This window comes from Lipotes vexillifer, unplaced genomic scaffold, assembly GCF_000442215.2.
Source record: "Lipotes vexillifer unplaced genomic scaffold, Lipotes_vexillifer_v1.1 scaffold995, whole genome shotgun sequence".
Lineage (NCBI taxonomy): Eukaryota > Metazoa > Chordata > Mammalia > Artiodactyla > Lipotidae > Lipotes > Lipotes vexillifer.
The window spans coordinates 53,977-73,903 of NW_006785389.1; the positions used below are offsets into that span (position 1 = coordinate 53,977).

A 19,927-nucleotide genomic window follows, 5' to 3' on the forward strand; every position below is an offset into this window, starting at 1 on the left:
GGGAGGGGGAGGGGGAGGGAGGATTGGTCAATGTTAGAGCTTACGAGTTGAAGGTACCTCTATTTGGAGAACTCACAGGCATCTCAGTAGTTAACTAACTATTCTGATGTTCAAGAGGGGTGTTTAAGATGACTCTTGGCGATTAACTCTTTTAAATTTATTAATTTATTTATTTTGGCTGCCTTGGGTTTTCGTTGCTGCACGCGGGCTGTCTCTAGTTTCAGTGAGTGGGGACTGCTCTTCGTTGTGGTGTGCGGTCTTCTCATCACAGTGGCTTCTCTTGTTGCAGAGCACGGGCTCTAGGCACGTGGGCTTCAGTGGTTGTGGCACGTGGGCTCAGTAGTTGTGGCTCGCAGGCTCTAGAGCGCAGGCTCAGTAGTTGTGGCACATGGGCTTAGTTGCTCCGCGGCATGTGGGATTTTCCTGGACCAGGGCTCGAACCTGTGTCCCTGCATTGGCAGGTGGATTCTTAACCACTGAGCCACCAGGGAAGCCCTTGACAATTAACTCTTAATAACCATAATATACTGTCTTATTACATGACCTACCCAGGATCATACAGCAAAAATGGGACTGAAATGTACACTTACGTGCTCAAAATCAGACACTCTTTACTATAAATCTCTGCTGCGTCACTGTGCTGGTGGTATTTGAGGGTCTGTCTCCATTTTCCTCATTTCAGACTAGTCATGGAATAAACCGTGGGATTCTGAGACTAGTCTTTGTTGCCCTCAGTAATTTGGGCAGAGGATGTGCTCATCCCTGATTTGGGGAATTGCCATGACTTTATTGAGACATTATCTCATCTACTCTCTATTGCAGAATACTTACTGGCTGAAATACCAGAACATTCTACACCAACAAAGACGGACCAAGGTCCAAGCATGGAAGAAACACCAAGTTAGTGGGGGAGAGGGGGGTGGAAAATGGATGTGTATGAATGATGCTGCTATTAACATTTATGTATAAGGAAATTATCACAGAAAAATATTTATTGAGATCTAAGATAGTAATATCTCAGTAAGATATGGGGTAGATATATCTAGTAGAATTTGGTGTTGAGGGTTTCAGAAAAACAGAGATTCAGAAATTGCTCCCACCTTTCTGTTTAGACAACCTGGTGGATGGTGATGTTGAAAGTCAATGATTTGTTTTCAAAAATATTGATTGATTGATTGATTGATTGATTGATTGACTGATTTGGCTGCACAGGGTCTTAGTTGTGGCACACGGGATCTTCGTTGCCACATTCAGGATCTTAGTTGCAGCATGTGAACTCTTAGTTGTGGCATGGCATGTGGGATCTTAGTTCCCCGACCAGGGATTGAACCTGGGCCCCCTGCATTTGGGAGCGTGGAGTCTCAGCCACTGGACCACCAGGGAAGTCCCGAAAGTCAATGAAGTAAATTTCAAACTCTGAAGTCACTTCAAGCTGGGCTTTTATTCCATCTGTACAACATAACTTACGTTGGCAGGTGTGGGTTACTTTAATCATTCCTTGGACAAATATTTGAAAACCTAATAGCTGCCAGTATTGTCCATTTTCAGTTGGAATGGGTAGTAACAAATACCAACAATGACGACATTTCTAGAATTCTTGCCATGGGCCGGGCGCTGTTCTCACATTTTGTGATTATGTCGTGGGATCCTACACCCATCTCATAAGGGAGGTATTAATATCCCCATTTTATTGATGAAAAACTACCATAGAGTGATGATGTGGGGCTAAAATTAGATTTCTGTATAAGGGAATGAGCCAAATATCTGTTCCAAAGTAAGTTCAGAAATAGAAGCTTCTTTCTAATTATCATTTGCAGGAAACTTACCAGAAGGAGTACGTTTTTGGTTAGAGGTAAAAGCTGAAATGGGTTTTTGGTGCATTGAATTTGAGGTCCCTTTAAGGTAGTGAGTTAGACATATGATCCTGGATTTTTAGGGAAGAAATCAGCACTAGAGAGCAATATTTGGAACTCTTAAGTACAGACATGATCATTAAATCCATGGAGGAAGAAAAGGTGTCTCCCCCCGACCCCTAGGATCCCCTTTGGTAACCCTAAGTTTGTTGTCTATGTCTGTGAGTCTATTCGTTTTGTAAATAAGTTCATTTGTATCATCTTTTTAGATTCCACATGTAAGTGATATCATGTGATATTTGTCTTTGACTTACCTCACTTAATATGATAAACTCTAGGTCCATCCATGTTGCTGCAAATGGCATTATTTCATTTTTTATGGCTGAGTAATATTCCATTGTATATATATACAACAATATATAAAATAGGTAAACAACAGGTACCTACTGTATAGCACAGGGAACTATATTCAATATCTTATAATAAACCATAATGGAAAATAATCTGGAAAAGAATATGTGTTTTTATATACTCATAAATATATATAGATAAATATAGATATATACAGATAGTTATATAAATGTATATAAACTGAATCACATTGCTACATAGTTGAAAATAACACAACGTTGTAAATTAACTGCACTTCAATTTAAAAAAAAGAAGAAAAAGAAAAGGCGGCTGAGGAAGAGGCAAAGAAGGGTTGAATTCAACTGCAGCCTATCTTTCTGGGGTTCCTCTACCTCTACAAAAACCTACAACCCAGGAGCACAGTCTGTCCTTTTGACGGGAGATAATACATCAGTGTGACCTCAGCAAAAGGACCTTGTTCAGATCTCAGAGGGTCTACTGCTTGTGGGTTTAATACAGATCTGTTCATGACCTTCCTGATGCAGAACAATGAAGTTTAAGATTTAGAACTTTTGTGTAGAGATTTTATGTAGGGCCAGTAACTGTCTCATGTGCTTGTATAGAGAGAGCCTTGCTCTCTCTCTTTTTTTTTTTTTTTAAAGATAATGGTAGTACCAGCAAATGTAAGGGACCGGATAGGAATTTTTAATTTTTAAAAAATTTTTATTTTATATTGGTGTATGGTTGATTTACAGTGTTGTGTTTCGTTTCAGGTGTAGAGCAAAGTGATTCAGTAACATATGTATCTCTTCTTTTTCAGATTCTTTTCCCATATAGGTTATTACAGAGTATTGTGTTCCCTGTGCTATACAGTAGGTCCTTATCAGTTACCTATTTTATATATAGTGGTGTGTATATTTTTCTCCCTCCCCCCGCCGCATGTCCCATTTTGGTAACCATAAGTTTCTTTTCTAGGTCTGTGAGTCTCCTTCTGTTTTGTAAGGAAGTTCATTTGTATCCATTCTTCGATTCCACCTACAAGTGATATCTGTGATACTTGTCTTTCTCTGTCCCACTTAGTACGATCATCTAACTTTTTATGTTAGTGCATACCTATTGGATGTCAGAGACGGTTAGAGAGGCTACAGGTATGGAGAAAATGACAAGGTATTTTTCTCATGGAGCTCACCTTGGAAGCTGGGAGCTAGATAATTAAACACATAAAAGAATTGCCATTTATGACAAATGTCGTGAATAAAATAAAGAGGGTAAGGTTGGAAGAATTACACTTTGTAATGATAATAGTGGCCACTGCCCATCTTTGCCAAGCCCTGTGCCGATAAATATCGAATGCACTTTTTGTTCCTTAAATATTTGTCGCAGCCCTTGAAGAGGATGTCCATCTCATCTTATAGGTGAGGAAATGGAGGTCCAGAAAATGAGGCAACTTGTTCCAAATCACAGACACTATAGAGCTTCGAGTTCCAGGCAGTACCGGTCCAACTTCAAAGGCTGTGCTTACCTCCTCGTAAAGAGCAGTATCCCCTGTCACATGGAGCTGTTTCTCCACAGTAGCCCGGGACTCCTGGGCTGGAACTGAATGTGCACGCCCATCCCGAGGTCTGGAACGCAGGGCCACGCACACATCCTCAGCTCCCCCAAGCTTCTCTGTCTTTCAGAGACCACATAGGCATGTTCAGTGTAGATTATTCAGTGAATGCCTAGTTGTGTGTCCACAGGGCACCAGGCACTGTTACAAATACTGAAGATACAGTAGCAAGTAGCAAAGTCCCTGCACAGAATCCATTGCTGGAGACAGACAATAAGCAAACAAAAGTGTAACCTATCAGGTATGAAGTCCTGGAAAGAGAAATCAAGTTAAAGGGACACAGAGCCATTTTGCAGAACATCCGTAAGCTTTGAGGAAGTGATCTTCGTACGAGGGACAGAGCTTGTTATATGTACGTTGCTAGGAAGAAACAAAAGACCCACGGCTGTAGGCTGTGTGACTTAGGATCCACTAGGTCTGCGGTTTTTGTTTTGCTTTTCTGCCAGTTTTTTTACTAAAATCCAGACTTTCTTCAAACTCTCTATCTCATTCTTCTCTCCTGTCCGACTCAGGCCACAGAGATGACCAACAAGACTATAAGAGTCACGTGATGAGGAAATTCTCCACGAAGCTGGATGCACACCACAGCTTTGAAAAATTTGCCTCTGACTGTCCAGATGTGCACGTGTTGTTGGGGGCTTTTAATCCGGACCAGGGGGGCTTCCGGCCTCTCACCGTGGTTCTACACGGAAAGGCGGGAATTGGGAAATCGGCTCTGGCCAGAAGAATCCTGCTGTTCTGGGCACAAGGTGAGCTCTACCAGGGCATGTTCTCCTATGTCTTTTTCCTCCACGCCAGAGAGGTACAGTGGACGAGGGAGTGCAGCTTTGCAGAGTTAATCTCCGGGCAGTGGCCAGACACCCAGGTCCAGGTGGGGGAGATCCTGTCCCAACCAGAAAGGCTCTTGTTTGTGGTTGACGGATTTGAGGACCTGGGCCTCGCCTTCAAAGACGATGACTCAAATCTCTCTGGAGACTGGGCGGAGAAGCAACCCGTGTCCGTCTTGATGCACAGTCTTCTGAAGAAAGTCTTGCTTCCCGAGTCCTCCCTGATCATCACCGTCCGAGACTCAGGCATAGAAAAGCTCCAGTCCGTGCTCCTGTCTCCCCATTACCTGTTGGTTGGGGGACTCTCAGTGGAAAAAAGGATGCAGTTGCTTCTTGAACATCAAAAGATGCAAACCTTGCGTTCAGTGGTGGGCAACCATGAGGTGTTTGACAAGTGCCAGGTGTCTGTCGTGTGCTCCCTGGTCTGTGAGGCCCTCAAGCTGCAGGAGGCATCAGGAAAGAGCCTTTCCGTCACTTGCCAGACTCTCACAGGCTTGTATGCCTCATTCGTGTTCCATCAGCTCGCTCCAAAAGACGCAGTCAGGAGCTGTCTGCGTCAGGAAGAAAGAGTCACCTTGAAGGGCTTGTGCCAGATGGCTGCGGAAGGCGTGTGGAATACGAAGTTCGTGTTTTACAGCGATGACCTGGGCATTCACGGGCTGGAGGGACCTGAGCTCTCCGCTCTGTTTCACACCAGCATCCTTCTTCGAGGCAGCCGCTGTGAAGAGCGTTACATGTTCTTACACCTCAGCCTCCAGGAGTTCTTCGCTGCCTTGTACTACGTCCTGGAAGGATTGGAAGGAGAGGGGGACCCCTACCCTCTGTTCACTGAGGGTGTAAAGAGTTTGATGGAACTCAAGCAGATCGACTTCAATGTCCACTTGGTCCAGGTGAAGAGGTTCTTGTTTGGCTTCATGAGCAAAGAGGTGATGGGGGCGCTGGGAACCCTCCTGGGATGTCCTGTCCCCCTGGTGGCAAAGCAGAGGCTTCTGCACTGGATCTCTTTGTTGGGTCAACACACCAACACCACTGCCCCGCTAGACTTCCTTGACGCCTTCTACTGTCTTTTTGAGACACAGGATGACGAGTTTGTTCGCTCGGCATTGAACAGCTTCCAAGAAGTGTGGCTTCCACTGAACCGGCCAATGGACTTAATAGTGTCTTCCTTCTGTTTCCGGCATTGCCAGTATTTACGGAAAATTCGCTTGGATGTCAGAGAGGTCCCAAAGCATGAATTTGCTGAGGCATGGCCCAGCATTCCCCAAGGGTGAGTACCTTACCTCTGCAATTCTTTTTTTTCTTTCCATCTTTGGGAGGGGGGCTATAATTGACAAATGAAAATTGCATATATTTAAGATGTATGCCTTGGTGTTTTGATATACCTGAAATAATCATCACCATCAAGCGAATTAGCATACCCATTACCTCTTATAGTTATCATTTTCTTTGTGTGTGTGTGTGTGTGTGTGTGTGTGTGTGTGAGTGTGTGTGTGGTGAAAACACTTAAGACTACCTACTATCCCTAGGCACATCGTTGTACATTAGCTCTCCAGAATGTATTTACCCTGCAGAACTGAAACTTTGTACCCTTTGGCCAACATCTCCCCATTTCCCCCACCCCCAGCCCCAGGCAACCACCACTCTACATTCTGCTTTTATGAATTCGACTCTTTTAGAATCTCCAAGTAAGTGAGATCATGCATGTCTCTCTGTTACTGCTTTTTTCCCTTAGCATAATATCCTCTAGCTTCATCCCAGTTGTTGCAAATGGCAGGACTTCCTTCTCTTTTAAGGCTGAATGATATTCCATTCTGTGTGTATACCACATTTTCTTTATCCACTTATCCACTGACGGACACTTAGGTTGTTTCCATGTCTTGGCTATTGTGAATAATAGAGTACAAATATCTCTTTGGGATCCTGATTTCAATTCTCTGATATACCCCCAGAAGTGGGATTGCTGGATCATGTGGTAGTTCTATTTTTAATCTGGGAGGGAAACTCCATACTGTTTTCAGTAGTGGCTGCACTCCCTGACATTCAAGGGGGAGCTAGAATTTAAGCACAAATCTTACTCGAGAGCTGGAGGTGTACCCCGTGGGTGTTGAAATATTCAGGAGGCAGGTGGTTATGAGAGCACTTCCCCAGAGCATGAGGTGAGATCTGCTACACTGGCCTCAGAGTCATCAAAACCATCCCTGTCCCGCCCTAATACACTGGTTTCTCTCCCAGGGCATTTTGGGGGCAGTTGTTCATGTCAAAATCCATCCTGTGGAAGCAAATGCTTATTTCCTTCTCCAACATAGCCTGCAGATCAAGACCCATGATGAGCACTGGGAACACCTCTGCTCCGTGCTCAGCACCCACCCAAACCTACGACAGCTCGACCTGAGCGGCAGCATCTTGAGTGAAGAGGCCATGAAGACCCTCTGCATCAAGCTGAGGCAGCCAACCTGTAAAATACAGAATCTGATGTAAGGCTTCCCAGCCCTTGTTACATGCCCCTTTACCTGGCTGTGTCATGGCTCTCCTCTCCCACCTACTGAGGAAGACCAATCTATAAAATGTATTTGGAGGGAATAAGTGCCATGAAAGGTACAGGAACCAAGTTCCCAAAAGCACAGGATGGGGAATGACTAAAGACCTTGTGAAGGGATTACTAAGGTGGGTTCATCTACTCGGGGTTTTGAAGGATAAATAGGAGTTTGTTAGTGGAGGAAAAGTGAGGGAGGCTCATTTCAATAAATGGTAGAGCATGAGGCAATAGCAAGATCAAAGTGCATGATCTGTGAGAGCCTTTAAATCAGTCCTTAACGCTTTTAGGCTAATAAGGTAACAAATATTTAAATATCCAATATATTGGGTTGGCCCAAAAGTTCGTTCGGGTTTTTCCATAACATCTTTTGGAAAAACCCAAATGAACTTTTTGGGCCAACCCAATAAGTTCCTGGGTCTGTTGGAGATGCCAGCGTACTTACCAGACACCTAGAGCAGGAAATGAAGGGCTTGTTCCACTTCAACAAAGGTTCTATTTCTATTTTTCCCTCCAGGACCAAGTGAAGCACACGTGACACTGAAGACTAGACCAAGTCAAGCTCTTGGCTGCAAACATTTTCCTCTCCTGGCCACTTCTATGTCTTCCCTAATTAGTTTCCTTAAACTGGGCTGAGCCAAGGAGCTTGGTGATCCCAGAATAAGGAATAATGCCTTGTTCACCTTAAGTCCTACACCAAACTTGATTGCTCTGTCAGCTGTCATCTTAACTGTTTTTCCCTTGGGAATCCCTCCCCACTAGCTGCCCCTATGTTAAGCTCTTGTTACACCCTGTCACTTGCTTTAATCCATGTCATCCATATAGACACTACCAAATGTAAAATAGATAGCTAGTGGGAAGCAGCCGCATAGCACAGGGAGGTCAGCTCGGGTGCTTTGTGACCACCTAGAGGGGTGGCATAGGGAGGGTGGGAGGGAGATGCAAGAGGGAGGGATATGGGGATATATGTATATGTATAGCTGATTCACTTTGTTATACAGCAGAAACTAACACACCATTATAAAGCAATTATACTCCAATAAAGATGTTAAATAAAAAAAACAGTAACTCTAGAAAAAAAAATCCATGTCATCACTATTTGTCATTCAACCCTAATACATGATAATGGTAAAGAGATTCAGGAAGTACAAAGGATTTTCAGTAAGTGCCTTGATGCCTCTTCAGCCTCCTGTTTGCCTAATTACTCTCACATATTCTCATAAATTTTCCATGCAGTTATAAATATATAGTGGCATATGAAGTTTTTAATCCAAATGATATCACATTGCACAGTCTGACATTTGACTTTTTTCTTCACCTTGAACTTGGCTAGGTATCTGTAGCTCTATTCTTAATGAACTATAACATATTTCAGTCCTTTTTTATAAATTTTTTGGAGTATAGTTGATTTACAATGTTGTGTTAGTTTCTGCTGCATAGCAAAGTGCATTAGCTATACATATACCTACATCCATTCTTTTTTAGATTCTATTCCCATATAGGCCATTACAGAGTATTGAGTAGAGTTCTCTGTGCTATACAGTAGGTCCTTATTAGTTATCTATTTTATATATAGTAGTGTGTATATGTCAATCCCAATCTCCCAATTTAGCCCTCCCCCACCCTCTCCCCCTTGGTAATCATGTTTGTTTTCTACATCTGTGATTGTATTTCTGTTCTGTAGATAGGTTCATTTGTACCATTTTTTTTTTAGATTCCACATAGTGATATCATATATTTATCTTTCTCTGTCTGACTTACTTCACTTAGTATGATAATCTCTAGGTCCATCCATATTGCTGAAAATGGCATTAGTCTGTTCTTTATATGGCTGAGTAATATTCCATTGTGTATATGTACCACATCTTCTTTATCCATTCCTCTGTTGATGGACACTTAGGTTGCTCCCATGTCCTGGCTATTGTAAGTAGTGCTGCAGTGAACATCGGGATACATGTATCTTTTTGAATTATGGCTTTCTCTGGATATATGCCCAGGAGTGGGATTGCTGAATCTTATAGTAGCTCTATTTTTAGCTTTCTTATGCATAACTCTTTTGCCTCTTTTGAATGTCTTCCCTGATAGGTTAAGCTCCACAGGGCACAGAGCATTAGCATTTGTTTGATACACTCTTCCCAGTGCCTGATGCATCATAGGTACTCAAGTATTTGCTGCTTTAAGATAAAAAAGAAAATTATATGATACAAAATACTTTAGATGTTATATGTATAACATACATATGTGTATATACATACATGTAACAGTGGACATCAAAAATGAAAATATAATGTGAAAGAAATTCATATTTATTTACAGGTGTAATGATTCATGCATAGATAATGAGGAAGCAGCAATAAGATTGCTTTATGGTAGCCTAGCCTGTACACTAATGAATGAATCATTATAAATTTTTTTTTTTTTTTTGCGGTACGTGGGCCTCTCACTGTTGTGGCTTCTCCTGTTGTGGAGCACAGGCTCCGGACGCGCAGGCTCAGCGGCCATGGCTCACGGGCCCAGCCGCTCCGCGATATGTGGGATCTTCCCGGACCGGGGCACGAACCCGCGTCCCCTGCATCAGCAGGTGGACTCTCAACCACTGCGCCACCAGGGAAGCCCATTATAAAATTTTTATGGCATCCATATTACAGTCATACTCATAATACAGTATTGGAAACATAGTTACATTTAAAAAAAACACCTGTGACGATCAGCTGATAGTGTCTACAATTATGAGAGAGAAAGGCAGACTGTACAGTTATGCAAATCTTTGAAAGCAAAGTTATAAAACAGTGAGAAAACAAACACATTAATTTTATACTGAATATCACTCATCTTATTCCTGTGTAATGATAAGCTATCCACTTCAAGTTTTGCACACAATGTTCTACATATATATTTTTATATATTTATTGAAAAAGAATCCATGTACAAGTGGACTCGTGCAGTTTAAGTCCATGTTATTTGAGGGGCAATTGTAAATGCAAATAATGAGAGATCAGAGTTGAAATGCAAGAAAGAGCAAGAAGGAAACATTAGGATACAACCAAATGTCACCCAAATGTCTAACTAGTGTTTTCTTTTCTCTTCTGTAGATTTACAGGTGCCCAGATTACCCCTGGTCTCCGTCACCTCTGGCTAACTCTTATCAACCGAAATATTAAATACCTGGACTTGGAAAGCACTCATCTGAAGGATAGAGATGTCATGATGGCATGTGAAGCAGTAAGGCACCCAAACTGTTTGCTGGAGTCTCTGAGGTAAGTCCTGGGTATGGTTTTTGCTTTGCGGATTTCAGGGCTTTATTGTTTTTACTTTTTATTTTGAAATAATCATTCACAGAAAGCTGCTAAAATATTATAGAGAATCAGGAGTCTGGATGAAGTTGGTGGCAATGGCTGCACAACTGTGTGTATATAATTAATGCCACTGAACTGTACACTGAAAAGTTAAGATGGTAAATTTTGTGTTATGTATATTTCACAAGAAAAAAGTAACTTTCAATTTTTTTTTCTGGCAAAAACCAATTTTATTTAGGCTGTTAAAACATTTTTTATTGTGGTACATTGACTTGTATATATGAAACTTATATAACATTATATTTCTTTTTGATTAATTAATTAATTCATTAATTTTGGGCTGTGTTGGGTCCTCTTTGCTGCGCATAGGCTTTCTCTAGTTGCGGTGAGCGGGGGCTACTCTTTGTTGCGGTGCACAGGCTTCTTGTGGTGGCTTCTCTTGTTGCGGAGCACGGGCTCTAGGCATGCGAGCTTCAGTAGTTGTGGCACACGGGCTCAGTAGTTGTGGCTCTCGGGCTCTAGAGCAAAGGCTCAGTAGTTGTGACGCACGGGCTCAGTAGTTGTGGCTCTCGGGCTCTAGAGCGAAGGCTCAGTAGTTGTGGCACACGGGCTTAGCTGCTCCGCGACATGTGGGATCTTCCCGGACCAGGGCTCGAACTCTTGTCTCCTGCGTTGGCAGGCAGATTACTAACCACTGCGCCACCAGGGAAGCCCCCAACATTATATTTCTACCTCCATCTACACTTCAGTATGCTCACCACCAAAAATTTGTTTTCTCTCCGTCACTATGCAGTAGACCTCCCTCATCACCCTGTAACCACTACTCTGTTCTCTGTATCGACATGTTTGTTTTGATTTGGTTTGTTCATTTATTTGGGGGTTTTCTTTATCAGTTTTTTAGATTCCACATTATGAGTGCAATCATATGGTATTTGTCTTTCTCTGTCTTATTTCACTTAACACAAATTGAACTTGAGGGTATTATGTTGTCACAAATGGCAAGATTTCATCCTTTCTGTGGCTGAGTAGTATCCCCTTGTGTGTGAGTGTGTGTGTGTGTGAGTGTGTGTGTGTGTATACACACACAGGTTTGCCATCTCTATAATTTTTCATTCAACAGCACTATATGAATGGAATCATACAGTATGTCATTGCCTGAGATGGGCTTTTATCAATTTGTAAATGCCCTTGAGATCCGTCCAAGCTGTTCCATGTATCAACAGTGTGTTCCTTTTTATTACTGAGTACCATTCGGTGATACAGATGTGCACAGTTAGTGTAGCCATTCACCAATTCAGGGGCATTTTGGTCATTTCCAGTTTGGAGTTATTACCACAGTTTTGTAATTCCTGGGCATGTGTCTTGCCAATTAGATTAGCTGGAGCTAAAGACCACTACTCCTTGGTGCTTTTGGCGTATTTTGAGACAGATGAGCGTGAGGTCTTTTCAGCTTCATTGACTGACACACCACAAGTGTGGAAGAGTAGCTTGCTTTGCACCTTATGTTAACTTGCAAGCTGCACATTTAAAAACGTAACCCAAGGAAGTCAGTCAGAGAGTAGAAGTCCTTACAGGATGGAAATGTGGATGTGTCTGCTAAATGCCATGTGGGTTTTACAAGCATCTCTGGGAATGAGGAGATGAATCTCTCTCTGTCATCTCTGTCTCTGTGTCTCTTTCTGTCTCTGTGTCTCTTTCTGTCTCTGTCTCTCTGTCTCTGTCTCTCTTCATGCTTCACTAATAGGGTAACTAGAGCTTGGATTCAAAGAATAAATAAGACACACACTGTCAGAAAAGAGGAGAGAGAGAGAGGCTCTTTGGGGCCAAGGAAAGAGAAAGTGTAAAATCATATGGTGGGAAATGACTGCCCATTTCTGGGAATCCTAATGAGTTTACCTTCTGGTAACTCATGAGGACAGGAGTGTTCTGTTTCCTTCACTGCTTATTCCCAGAACCTAGAACTACTTTATTCCCAGCACCTGGTCCAAACGATGCCCCAAAGATGTATTGAATGGAGAGAAGGGATGAGGTGATTGGCTAATCTCTAAATGGGAGAGACAGATCTGTCTTTGAAAGACAGATCAGGCCACATTGTGAAGGATTTTGATTGCAAGCTCAATGGGAGATTCATTTTCTTGCATTGAACAAATACAGGCTCCTGTTATGTTTATAACACTATCTCATGGGTTCTGGCAATGTCCTGATGAATGGGACAAGGTTCCTGTTCTCATAGGCTAGCATGGGGAGATAAAAATAAGTGAACCGAGAAGCTATACATGCACACATACACCCAAAGCATGTATGTTTGGAGAACTCTAAAACTTCCATCTAAAACCCAACAGAGCAAATAATTGAGATTGTTTTCTATGTGCTAGTGTATTAGTTAGGTTCTGTGACAGATAGACGCAAAAATGTATGATGGCTCAGGAATAATAGTAGGGCATTTATTGCCTATATAAACAGTCCAAAGGGGATTGAGATGTCTATATAAACAGTCCAGGCTAACAGGTCCTACTGGTTTTTGTTTTTGTCTTAGGAGGGTTCCCTTTTCTCCACACCCTCTCCAGCATTTGTTTGTTTTCTTTTTTCATAAATTTATTTATTTATTTATTTTTGGCCGCGTTGGATCTTCATTGCTGCATGAGGGCTTTTCTCTAGTTGCGGTGCATGGGCTTCTCATTGCAGTGGCTTCTCTTGTTGTGGAGCACAGGCTCTAGGTGCATGGGCTTCAGTAGTTGTGGCTCACAGGCTCTAGAGCACAGGCTCAGTAGTTGTGGTGCACGGGCTTCAGTATTTGTGGCATGTGGGCTCAGTAGTTGTAGCTTGCGGGCTCTAGAGAGCAGGCTCAGTAGTTGTGGTGCACGGGCTTAGTTGCTCTGCGGCACGTGGGATCTTCGTGGACCAGGGCTCAAACCTGTGTCCCCTGCATTGGCAGGCGGATTCCTAACCACTGTGCCACCAGGGAAGCCCAGGTCCAACTGTTAACACACAGCTTCCAAGACCCTGCTGGGCACAGGCAGTCTGCTTATAGAAGCAGAGGGAGCTTGGGGAAACCTGGAGGTCTTATGGGCCTGACCCAGAAGTGGTTCAGATCACTTCCCCTCATATTCTCTTAGCAGGAACTCAATTGTGTGATCATACTCACTGCAAGGCAGGCTGTGAAATGTAGTCCAACTCTGCATCCAGGTAAAAGCAAGAACAGGTTTGCACAATTAGAGCAATGCCTGGCTGCGGTATTTACTCTTTTAATCCTCACAAGCACCACTGTGATTGGTAGCGGTTATCTCCATGTTTCAGATGGTAAAGCTACTTGCAAAAAGGCAGATTACATGACATATCAGGCCTAGAGGATATACTATTTAAGGGTACCAACTTGCCAATAGATAAATAGGTCCTGGAGAGCTAATGCACATTATAATGTTTCTAGACGCCCCAGTATTGTATTATAAACATCAAAATTGCTAGGAGACTAGATCTTAGTTATTCCCACCAAAAACAAACAAAAAAAGAAATGATAACGCGTGATGTGATACAGGTTGTAGCTACCGCTACATTGGCAATCAATAATATTGCAATACATAAATGTATCAAATCAATGTATACATATTGCAATGTATAAATATATCAAGTGACACCTGATACTTACACAATGTTATATGTCAGATAAATATATGTGATGTCAGCTTTTGATAATTGCTATGAATAAAATAATACTGAAGCAAGAGGATGGGGTTGGGTAAGGCAGGGCAGGCATAGTTAAGGAAGGTAGTGAGACCCACTTACTCAGAATAAATGACGCTCTGGAGAATGAATGGAAAATTGAACCACAAAAAGACCTGGGGCTGGGATGAGAAGGGGTGCTGCAAACAGAAACAGCAAATGCTCAGACCCTCAGGCCAGAGCAAACAGCATCCAGGAACCAGCCAAATGGACAGAGTGGCTGCCGTGCGGGGAAGGAGGGGAAATGGCTTGCTTCTGGGAAGAGGTGAGGATGTGTCTCCCGTTGCCTGTCTCTGCAGGTTGGATCACTGTGAATTAACCCACACCTGTTGTCAGGTGATCGCCCAAATGCTTGTTACGTCCATCAGCCTGAAATCCCTGAGCCTGGCAGGAAATAAGGTGACGGACCAGAGCATAAAGTCTCTCTGTGATGCCTTGAAGGTCACACAGTGCACCCTGCAGAAGCTTATGTGAGTTGAACTCTGTTCACCAGAGTTATCTTCTCTTGAGATCATCCAAGTCTGGGGGAAAAGGGAGGGGAATTGGCTGAGTAAGCCGAGGGTTAGAATGGGAGATGGGACCTCATGGGAGAGCCCAATGTGGAGTTGGAGAAAGACCCAAAAACTAACATCTATGTCTTTGCTACTGACTCCAAACTGATATAAAAGACCAGAGCAGAAGCTGAACTTGAAGAAACAGAGTAGAATGGAGGTTGCCAGAGGCTGGGAGTTGGGGAAATGGGGAGATATGTGCCAAAGGGTATAAACTACCAGTTATAAGAGTTCTGGGGATCTAACATACAGCATTCAGATTATAGTTAACAATACTGTACTGTATACTTGAAACTTTCTCCAATGCCAAAATCCCAAAGAGACGTAGGATTGTGGTTAAGCTGCCATCTATGGCATCCTTAAGCACCAGGCTCTGTGCTAAGTGTTCTCTCCCATTAACATCATTTTCACAAGCAACCTACCAGCTGGGAATTTTTTCCTCCCACTCGCTGATAAGGAAAACAGAATCCAGAAGAAGGGAAGTCTCTTGTCTCAGGTCATACAGGGAATAAAAGGCACAACTAAAATCTGAGCTCCCGTTTGATACCTAGGGAACTGATCTGTTACCTGGGAATTTCCTCCTTGACATCCCACAATTTGGACAAGGTTGTTTCTCCCCACCATTCCCAAAGCATGCGGTGGCAGGAGCATCCTCCTTCAGTGGGAGTTTGGTTCTGAATCAGAGCAAAAGTGGAAAACCAAGTGGCACTAATTACCCTTTCAAGCCCAGAAGGAGGGAAAAAAATCACAGTGGGAGCCAACATAACCTTCTAGCCATCAACCTGTGGAGGGGTCGGGGAGAAAAACTTTATTCTGCACTCTTATGATCAGTATCTGGGGCCTGCAAATTAAACAGACAATGGACAGATTTGCGGGAGAAAAGGCATACAAATTTTATTGATGTTAATTTTTTTTTAATGCGCATGGGGCCTTCACAGAAAGGAAGTGAAAAACCCCAAGAAGCAGTTAGACTCAGTAGCTTATATACCATTTTAACAAAAGGTAATGAATTGTGGAGAAGTGACTAGACAAAGGAAAGGGGTTTGGGGCTTCTATGGGCTGATAAATTATGGGAAGGTGACTAGGAAGTAAATGGGGGAAACTAATAGATAATAAGGGTTATAGGAAGACTTGCCTCAGTGCCACCTCTATCTCTGTGATAAAGGTTGTTCTTTCCCTGGTACAGGAAGTGGGGGAAATGTGTGCCCTGCTTTCCGGCAGATAGGTGGAAGGCAGAGAGCTCCTCCTGTGTCTGATTTTTCTTAATTGCCTCCAGCTCAAAATACTGTTTAAGTCAAAGTAGCATATTTTTGAGGTGGGCCTGTCCTGATCCCTTTCAAGTCCAACCCAGCAAGCGTTTCTTCCTCCACTGAAAGAAACCACCACCAATAATACAGCGGAAGTGCTTGCTATGTGCATTGCACTGCTCTAAGCACATCAGATGTGTCAATTCATCTAATTTTGTCACAATCCCATGAGAGCAGTACTATTAAACTCTCATTTTCAAGTTCTATTGCTTCTTAAGCTTTGCGAAAGTGGTGGACTATCTAGTTTATATCTATGGGTCATGGTGTATTAAATGGAAGTCCTTCCAAATAGGGAAGTCACCCATCTCTGCAAAACCTCACACCACAGTAAAACAGACAGATAGAGAGCAGATTTGCATTGCCCAGGTGCTGACCATGGTGGTTGATGGAAGATTTAGTCACCCACGATATTTAGAGTAGTATTTTTGTTTTGTTTTGTTCTGTTTTGATTTGAGGTATAGTTGACTTACAATGTTGTGTTAGTTTTGGGTGTACAACAAAGTGATTCAGATAAAAAATGTATATGTGTAGGTATATATATGTATGTATATATATATATATATATTCTTTTTCAGATTCTTTTCCCTTGTAGATTATTACAAGACATTGAGTAGAGTTCCCTGTGCTGTACAGTAGGTCCTTATTTGTTATCTATTTTATATATAGTGGTCCGTATCTGTTAATCCCAAACTCCTAATTTATCCCTCCCCGCCACGTTTCCCCTTTGGTAACCATAAGTTTGTTTCCTATGTCTGTGAGTCATATTTCTGTTTTGTAAATTCATTTGTATCTTTTCTTTTAAGATTCCACATATAAGCAATATCATATGATATTTGTCTCTCTCTGTCTTACTTCACTCAGTATGACCATCTCTAGGTTGCTGCAAATGGCATTATTTCATTCTTTCAGAGTGCAGTTTGGGGACTGAATCACTGGAGTTGAGTTTGCAAGTTAAACGCAGACATGATGTGACATCACCAGATATCTGCCAGGGCGTGTCAGCTATGGGGGTGACCTTTCTCTCCCTTCCTTGCAAGGGAGGGAGAGATGGAAATCTAAGAATAGATATCATTGCCTTTCTGGGACTCTCTCCTTGCAGACTGGGGAACTGCGGCCTCACAGCCACTGACTGCCAGGATCTGGCCTCGGCTCTCACCAAGAACCAGAGCTTGACACACCTGTACCTGTCAGGAAACAGCCTGGGGAGTGAAGGCATGAATCTGCTGTGTCGAGCCGTGAAACTTCCCAACTGTGGTCTACAGAGGCTGATGTGAGTCCAACTCGCTGCCCTGTGAGGATTTGTAGCTTTATTACAAAGAGCAGAAAGCAGTGGGGAACGTGGAAATTGTCAGGACGAAGCGACCTGATAAGTGCCACATCCTGCCCCTCCTGATAGCTTCTATATTTCATCCTTCCGTGGAAAATTCCACCTCCGCCTCTGTGTTTTCTTACAGTGGGGAGTCCTCATTTATCCAAATACAGCCGATTCTCATTACTTGTGGCAGTTGTGTTCTGTAAAGTTGCCGTGAATACTGAATTAGCAAATGCTGAATTAGCGAATACTGAACCATTGCTCCTGCGGGAATACAGGGTTAGGTTCCTGGGAGCCTCTGGTCACATTTTTTAAAATTTATTTTATTCAAGTATAGTTAATTTATATTGTTGTGTTAATATCTGCTGTATAGCAAAGTGATTCAGTTATACATATATATATATTCTTTTTCATTATGGTTTATCACAGGATATTGAATATAGTTCCCTGTGCTATACAGTAGGACCTTTTTGTTTATCCATCCTATAGATAATAGCTTACATCTGCTAATCCCAAACTCCCAATCCATCCCTCCCCCAGCCTCCCTCCCCCTTGGCAAGCACAAGTCTGCTCTCTATGTCTGTGTGTCTGTCTCTGTTTCATAGATAAGTTCACTTGTGTCACATTTTCTTCAACCAATCAATACATAACCTTGTTTTGTGTGTTTCTTTTTAAAGACACTTTATTTAATGCATATTATTGATTCATTAACATTGAACTCACAGCCAACAGCACTAGATCTCATCCCTGAAGGAAGCTTATGTGATACATATGTTTTCTCCATAAAGCACATCCCAGCCTTCTTACCCTTAGGACACTACGCAGCACCTTAGCACTACCCTTGGGGGCCATTTTAAACAATGAAGTCACCACCACCAACAACAAAAAACACGAAAATGCAAAAAATCGTGGTGTTAACTGGACCGTGAAAAGGATGCCTGTTTATGGTGTGACAGCTGAAAAATTCCAACCTCAGCTAGGAGCATGTGCAACCGACAACTCAAATTTTTCTCTGCTCTGCACATTATTGATTTGAAAATATCGGTTTTTGGGGACACCAATGTTAGCAAGGAGGCGGATTCAGGAATGCAAAGTCCATGAATAATGAGGCTTGACCATTTATTAAGCACCCACGTTGGACAAACACTCTTGGTTGCTAGGGACAGATGAGAGGTAGATGTGGTCCCTATGTTTACATAGGTTAGATTCTGCCAGGGGAGTGTTGGATAAGAGCTGAGATTTTTCAGTACTTTCCTGGCGGTCCAGTGGTTAAGACTCTGCACTTCCAATGCAGGGTGCACTGGTTTGATCCCCGGTCGAGGAACTAAGATCCCACGTGATGTGTGGCCAAAACAAAAAGAGAGATGAGATTTTTAGGAGAGGGTACTGGTGATGCAGGATCATTAGCCACAAAGTGTGTGTGACACGCACACACATCTGGGGGTGCTGTGTACTCTAGCTATTTTACAGTAGGTGTAGGTGTCCCTGTCACTGTTTTAAATACTGCCCCCTCGTGTTGCCAGACTCTTCTATCCGAAATCTTTGGTTTGACAGTAAGAATGTGAGACTGTTAGCCGTGCTCAGTGCCGACAACCAGCTCTGCCATTTCACCTCTTTGACCAATTAGTCCACCAACAACGTCACATGAGGGGGAAGTATTCATGCATTAATGGTATACCTGTAGCCAGAAATTCTGTTGAAGAATATAACTTTGATTCATATGTCTACCTTATGACGAGTTCTGAGGTTCCCCAGTAAGTTTGGGGAGATAGCAGTGTAGCTAGACTAGTGAGCACCACCCCCTCGCCAAGATGTCCGTGTCCTAATCCCCGGAACCTATGAATACGTTACCTTACATGGTAAAAAGGACTTTGCAGTGTGATTAAGTTAAGAATCCTGAGGGACTTCCCTGGCGGTCCAGTGGTCAGGACTCCGTGCTTCCACTGCAGGTGGCACAGGTTCGATCCCCGGTCAGGGAACTAAGATCCCTTAAGACGTGCGGTGCAGCCAAAGTAAAAATAAAATAGAATAGAATAAAATAGCAAAAGAAAAATTTTTTAAAAAGAATCTTGAGATGGGGAGATTCTCCTAGATTATCTGGGTGGCCCCCATGTAATCACACATGTCCTTCAGAGGAAAGAAGGAGGTAGGAGAATCACAGGTGGAGGGGTGATAACAGAGTGATACAGTTGCTGGCTGGAGACCAAGATCTAAGGCATGGGGGCAGCTTCTAAAAGCTGGAAAAGGAAAGGAAACAGATTCTCCCCAGAAGGAACACAGCCCTGCTGACACCTTGATTTCCAGCCCAGTGAGACCCTGACCTCCAAAACCATAAGATAACATAGGTGTGTTTTTAAAACACTAAGTTTGTGGCCATTTGTTACAGCAGCCATAGGAAGCGAATGCATTGAGTATGGAGGAAAATTTAAAAAAGATGGATCTTGTCTAGCATCCAGCATGTGCACTGTGCCAGGTGTTCCACGGTCATCCCATCCCTGACACCCACAGGCTGAGGGAAGTTGCTCATGTGGGGTCACACTGAGGAACGTGTATGACCGTCCTCTTTCC

General features: G+C 42.9%; 1 protein-coding gene across 1 annotated transcript in view; it reads left to right on the top strand.

The window, feature by feature from the left end:
* Positions 1 to 19,927, top strand: part of NLRP5 (NLR family pyrin domain containing 5) — a 31,844-nt gene that overhangs the window by 2,421 nt on the left and 9,496 nt on the right. The window contains exons 2-7 of the mRNA XM_007457453.1: positions 823 to 900; positions 4,326 to 5,907; positions 6,947 to 7,114; positions 10,266 to 10,430; positions 14,489 to 14,659; positions 17,147 to 17,317. Coding sequence (XP_007457515.1) covers positions 823 to 900; positions 4,326 to 5,907; positions 6,947 to 7,114; positions 10,266 to 10,430; positions 14,489 to 14,659; positions 17,147 to 17,317 — 2,335 coding nt within the window. The remainder of the gene's footprint in view (positions 1 to 822; positions 901 to 4,325; positions 5,908 to 6,946; positions 7,115 to 10,265; positions 10,431 to 14,488; positions 14,660 to 17,146; positions 17,318 to 19,927) is intronic.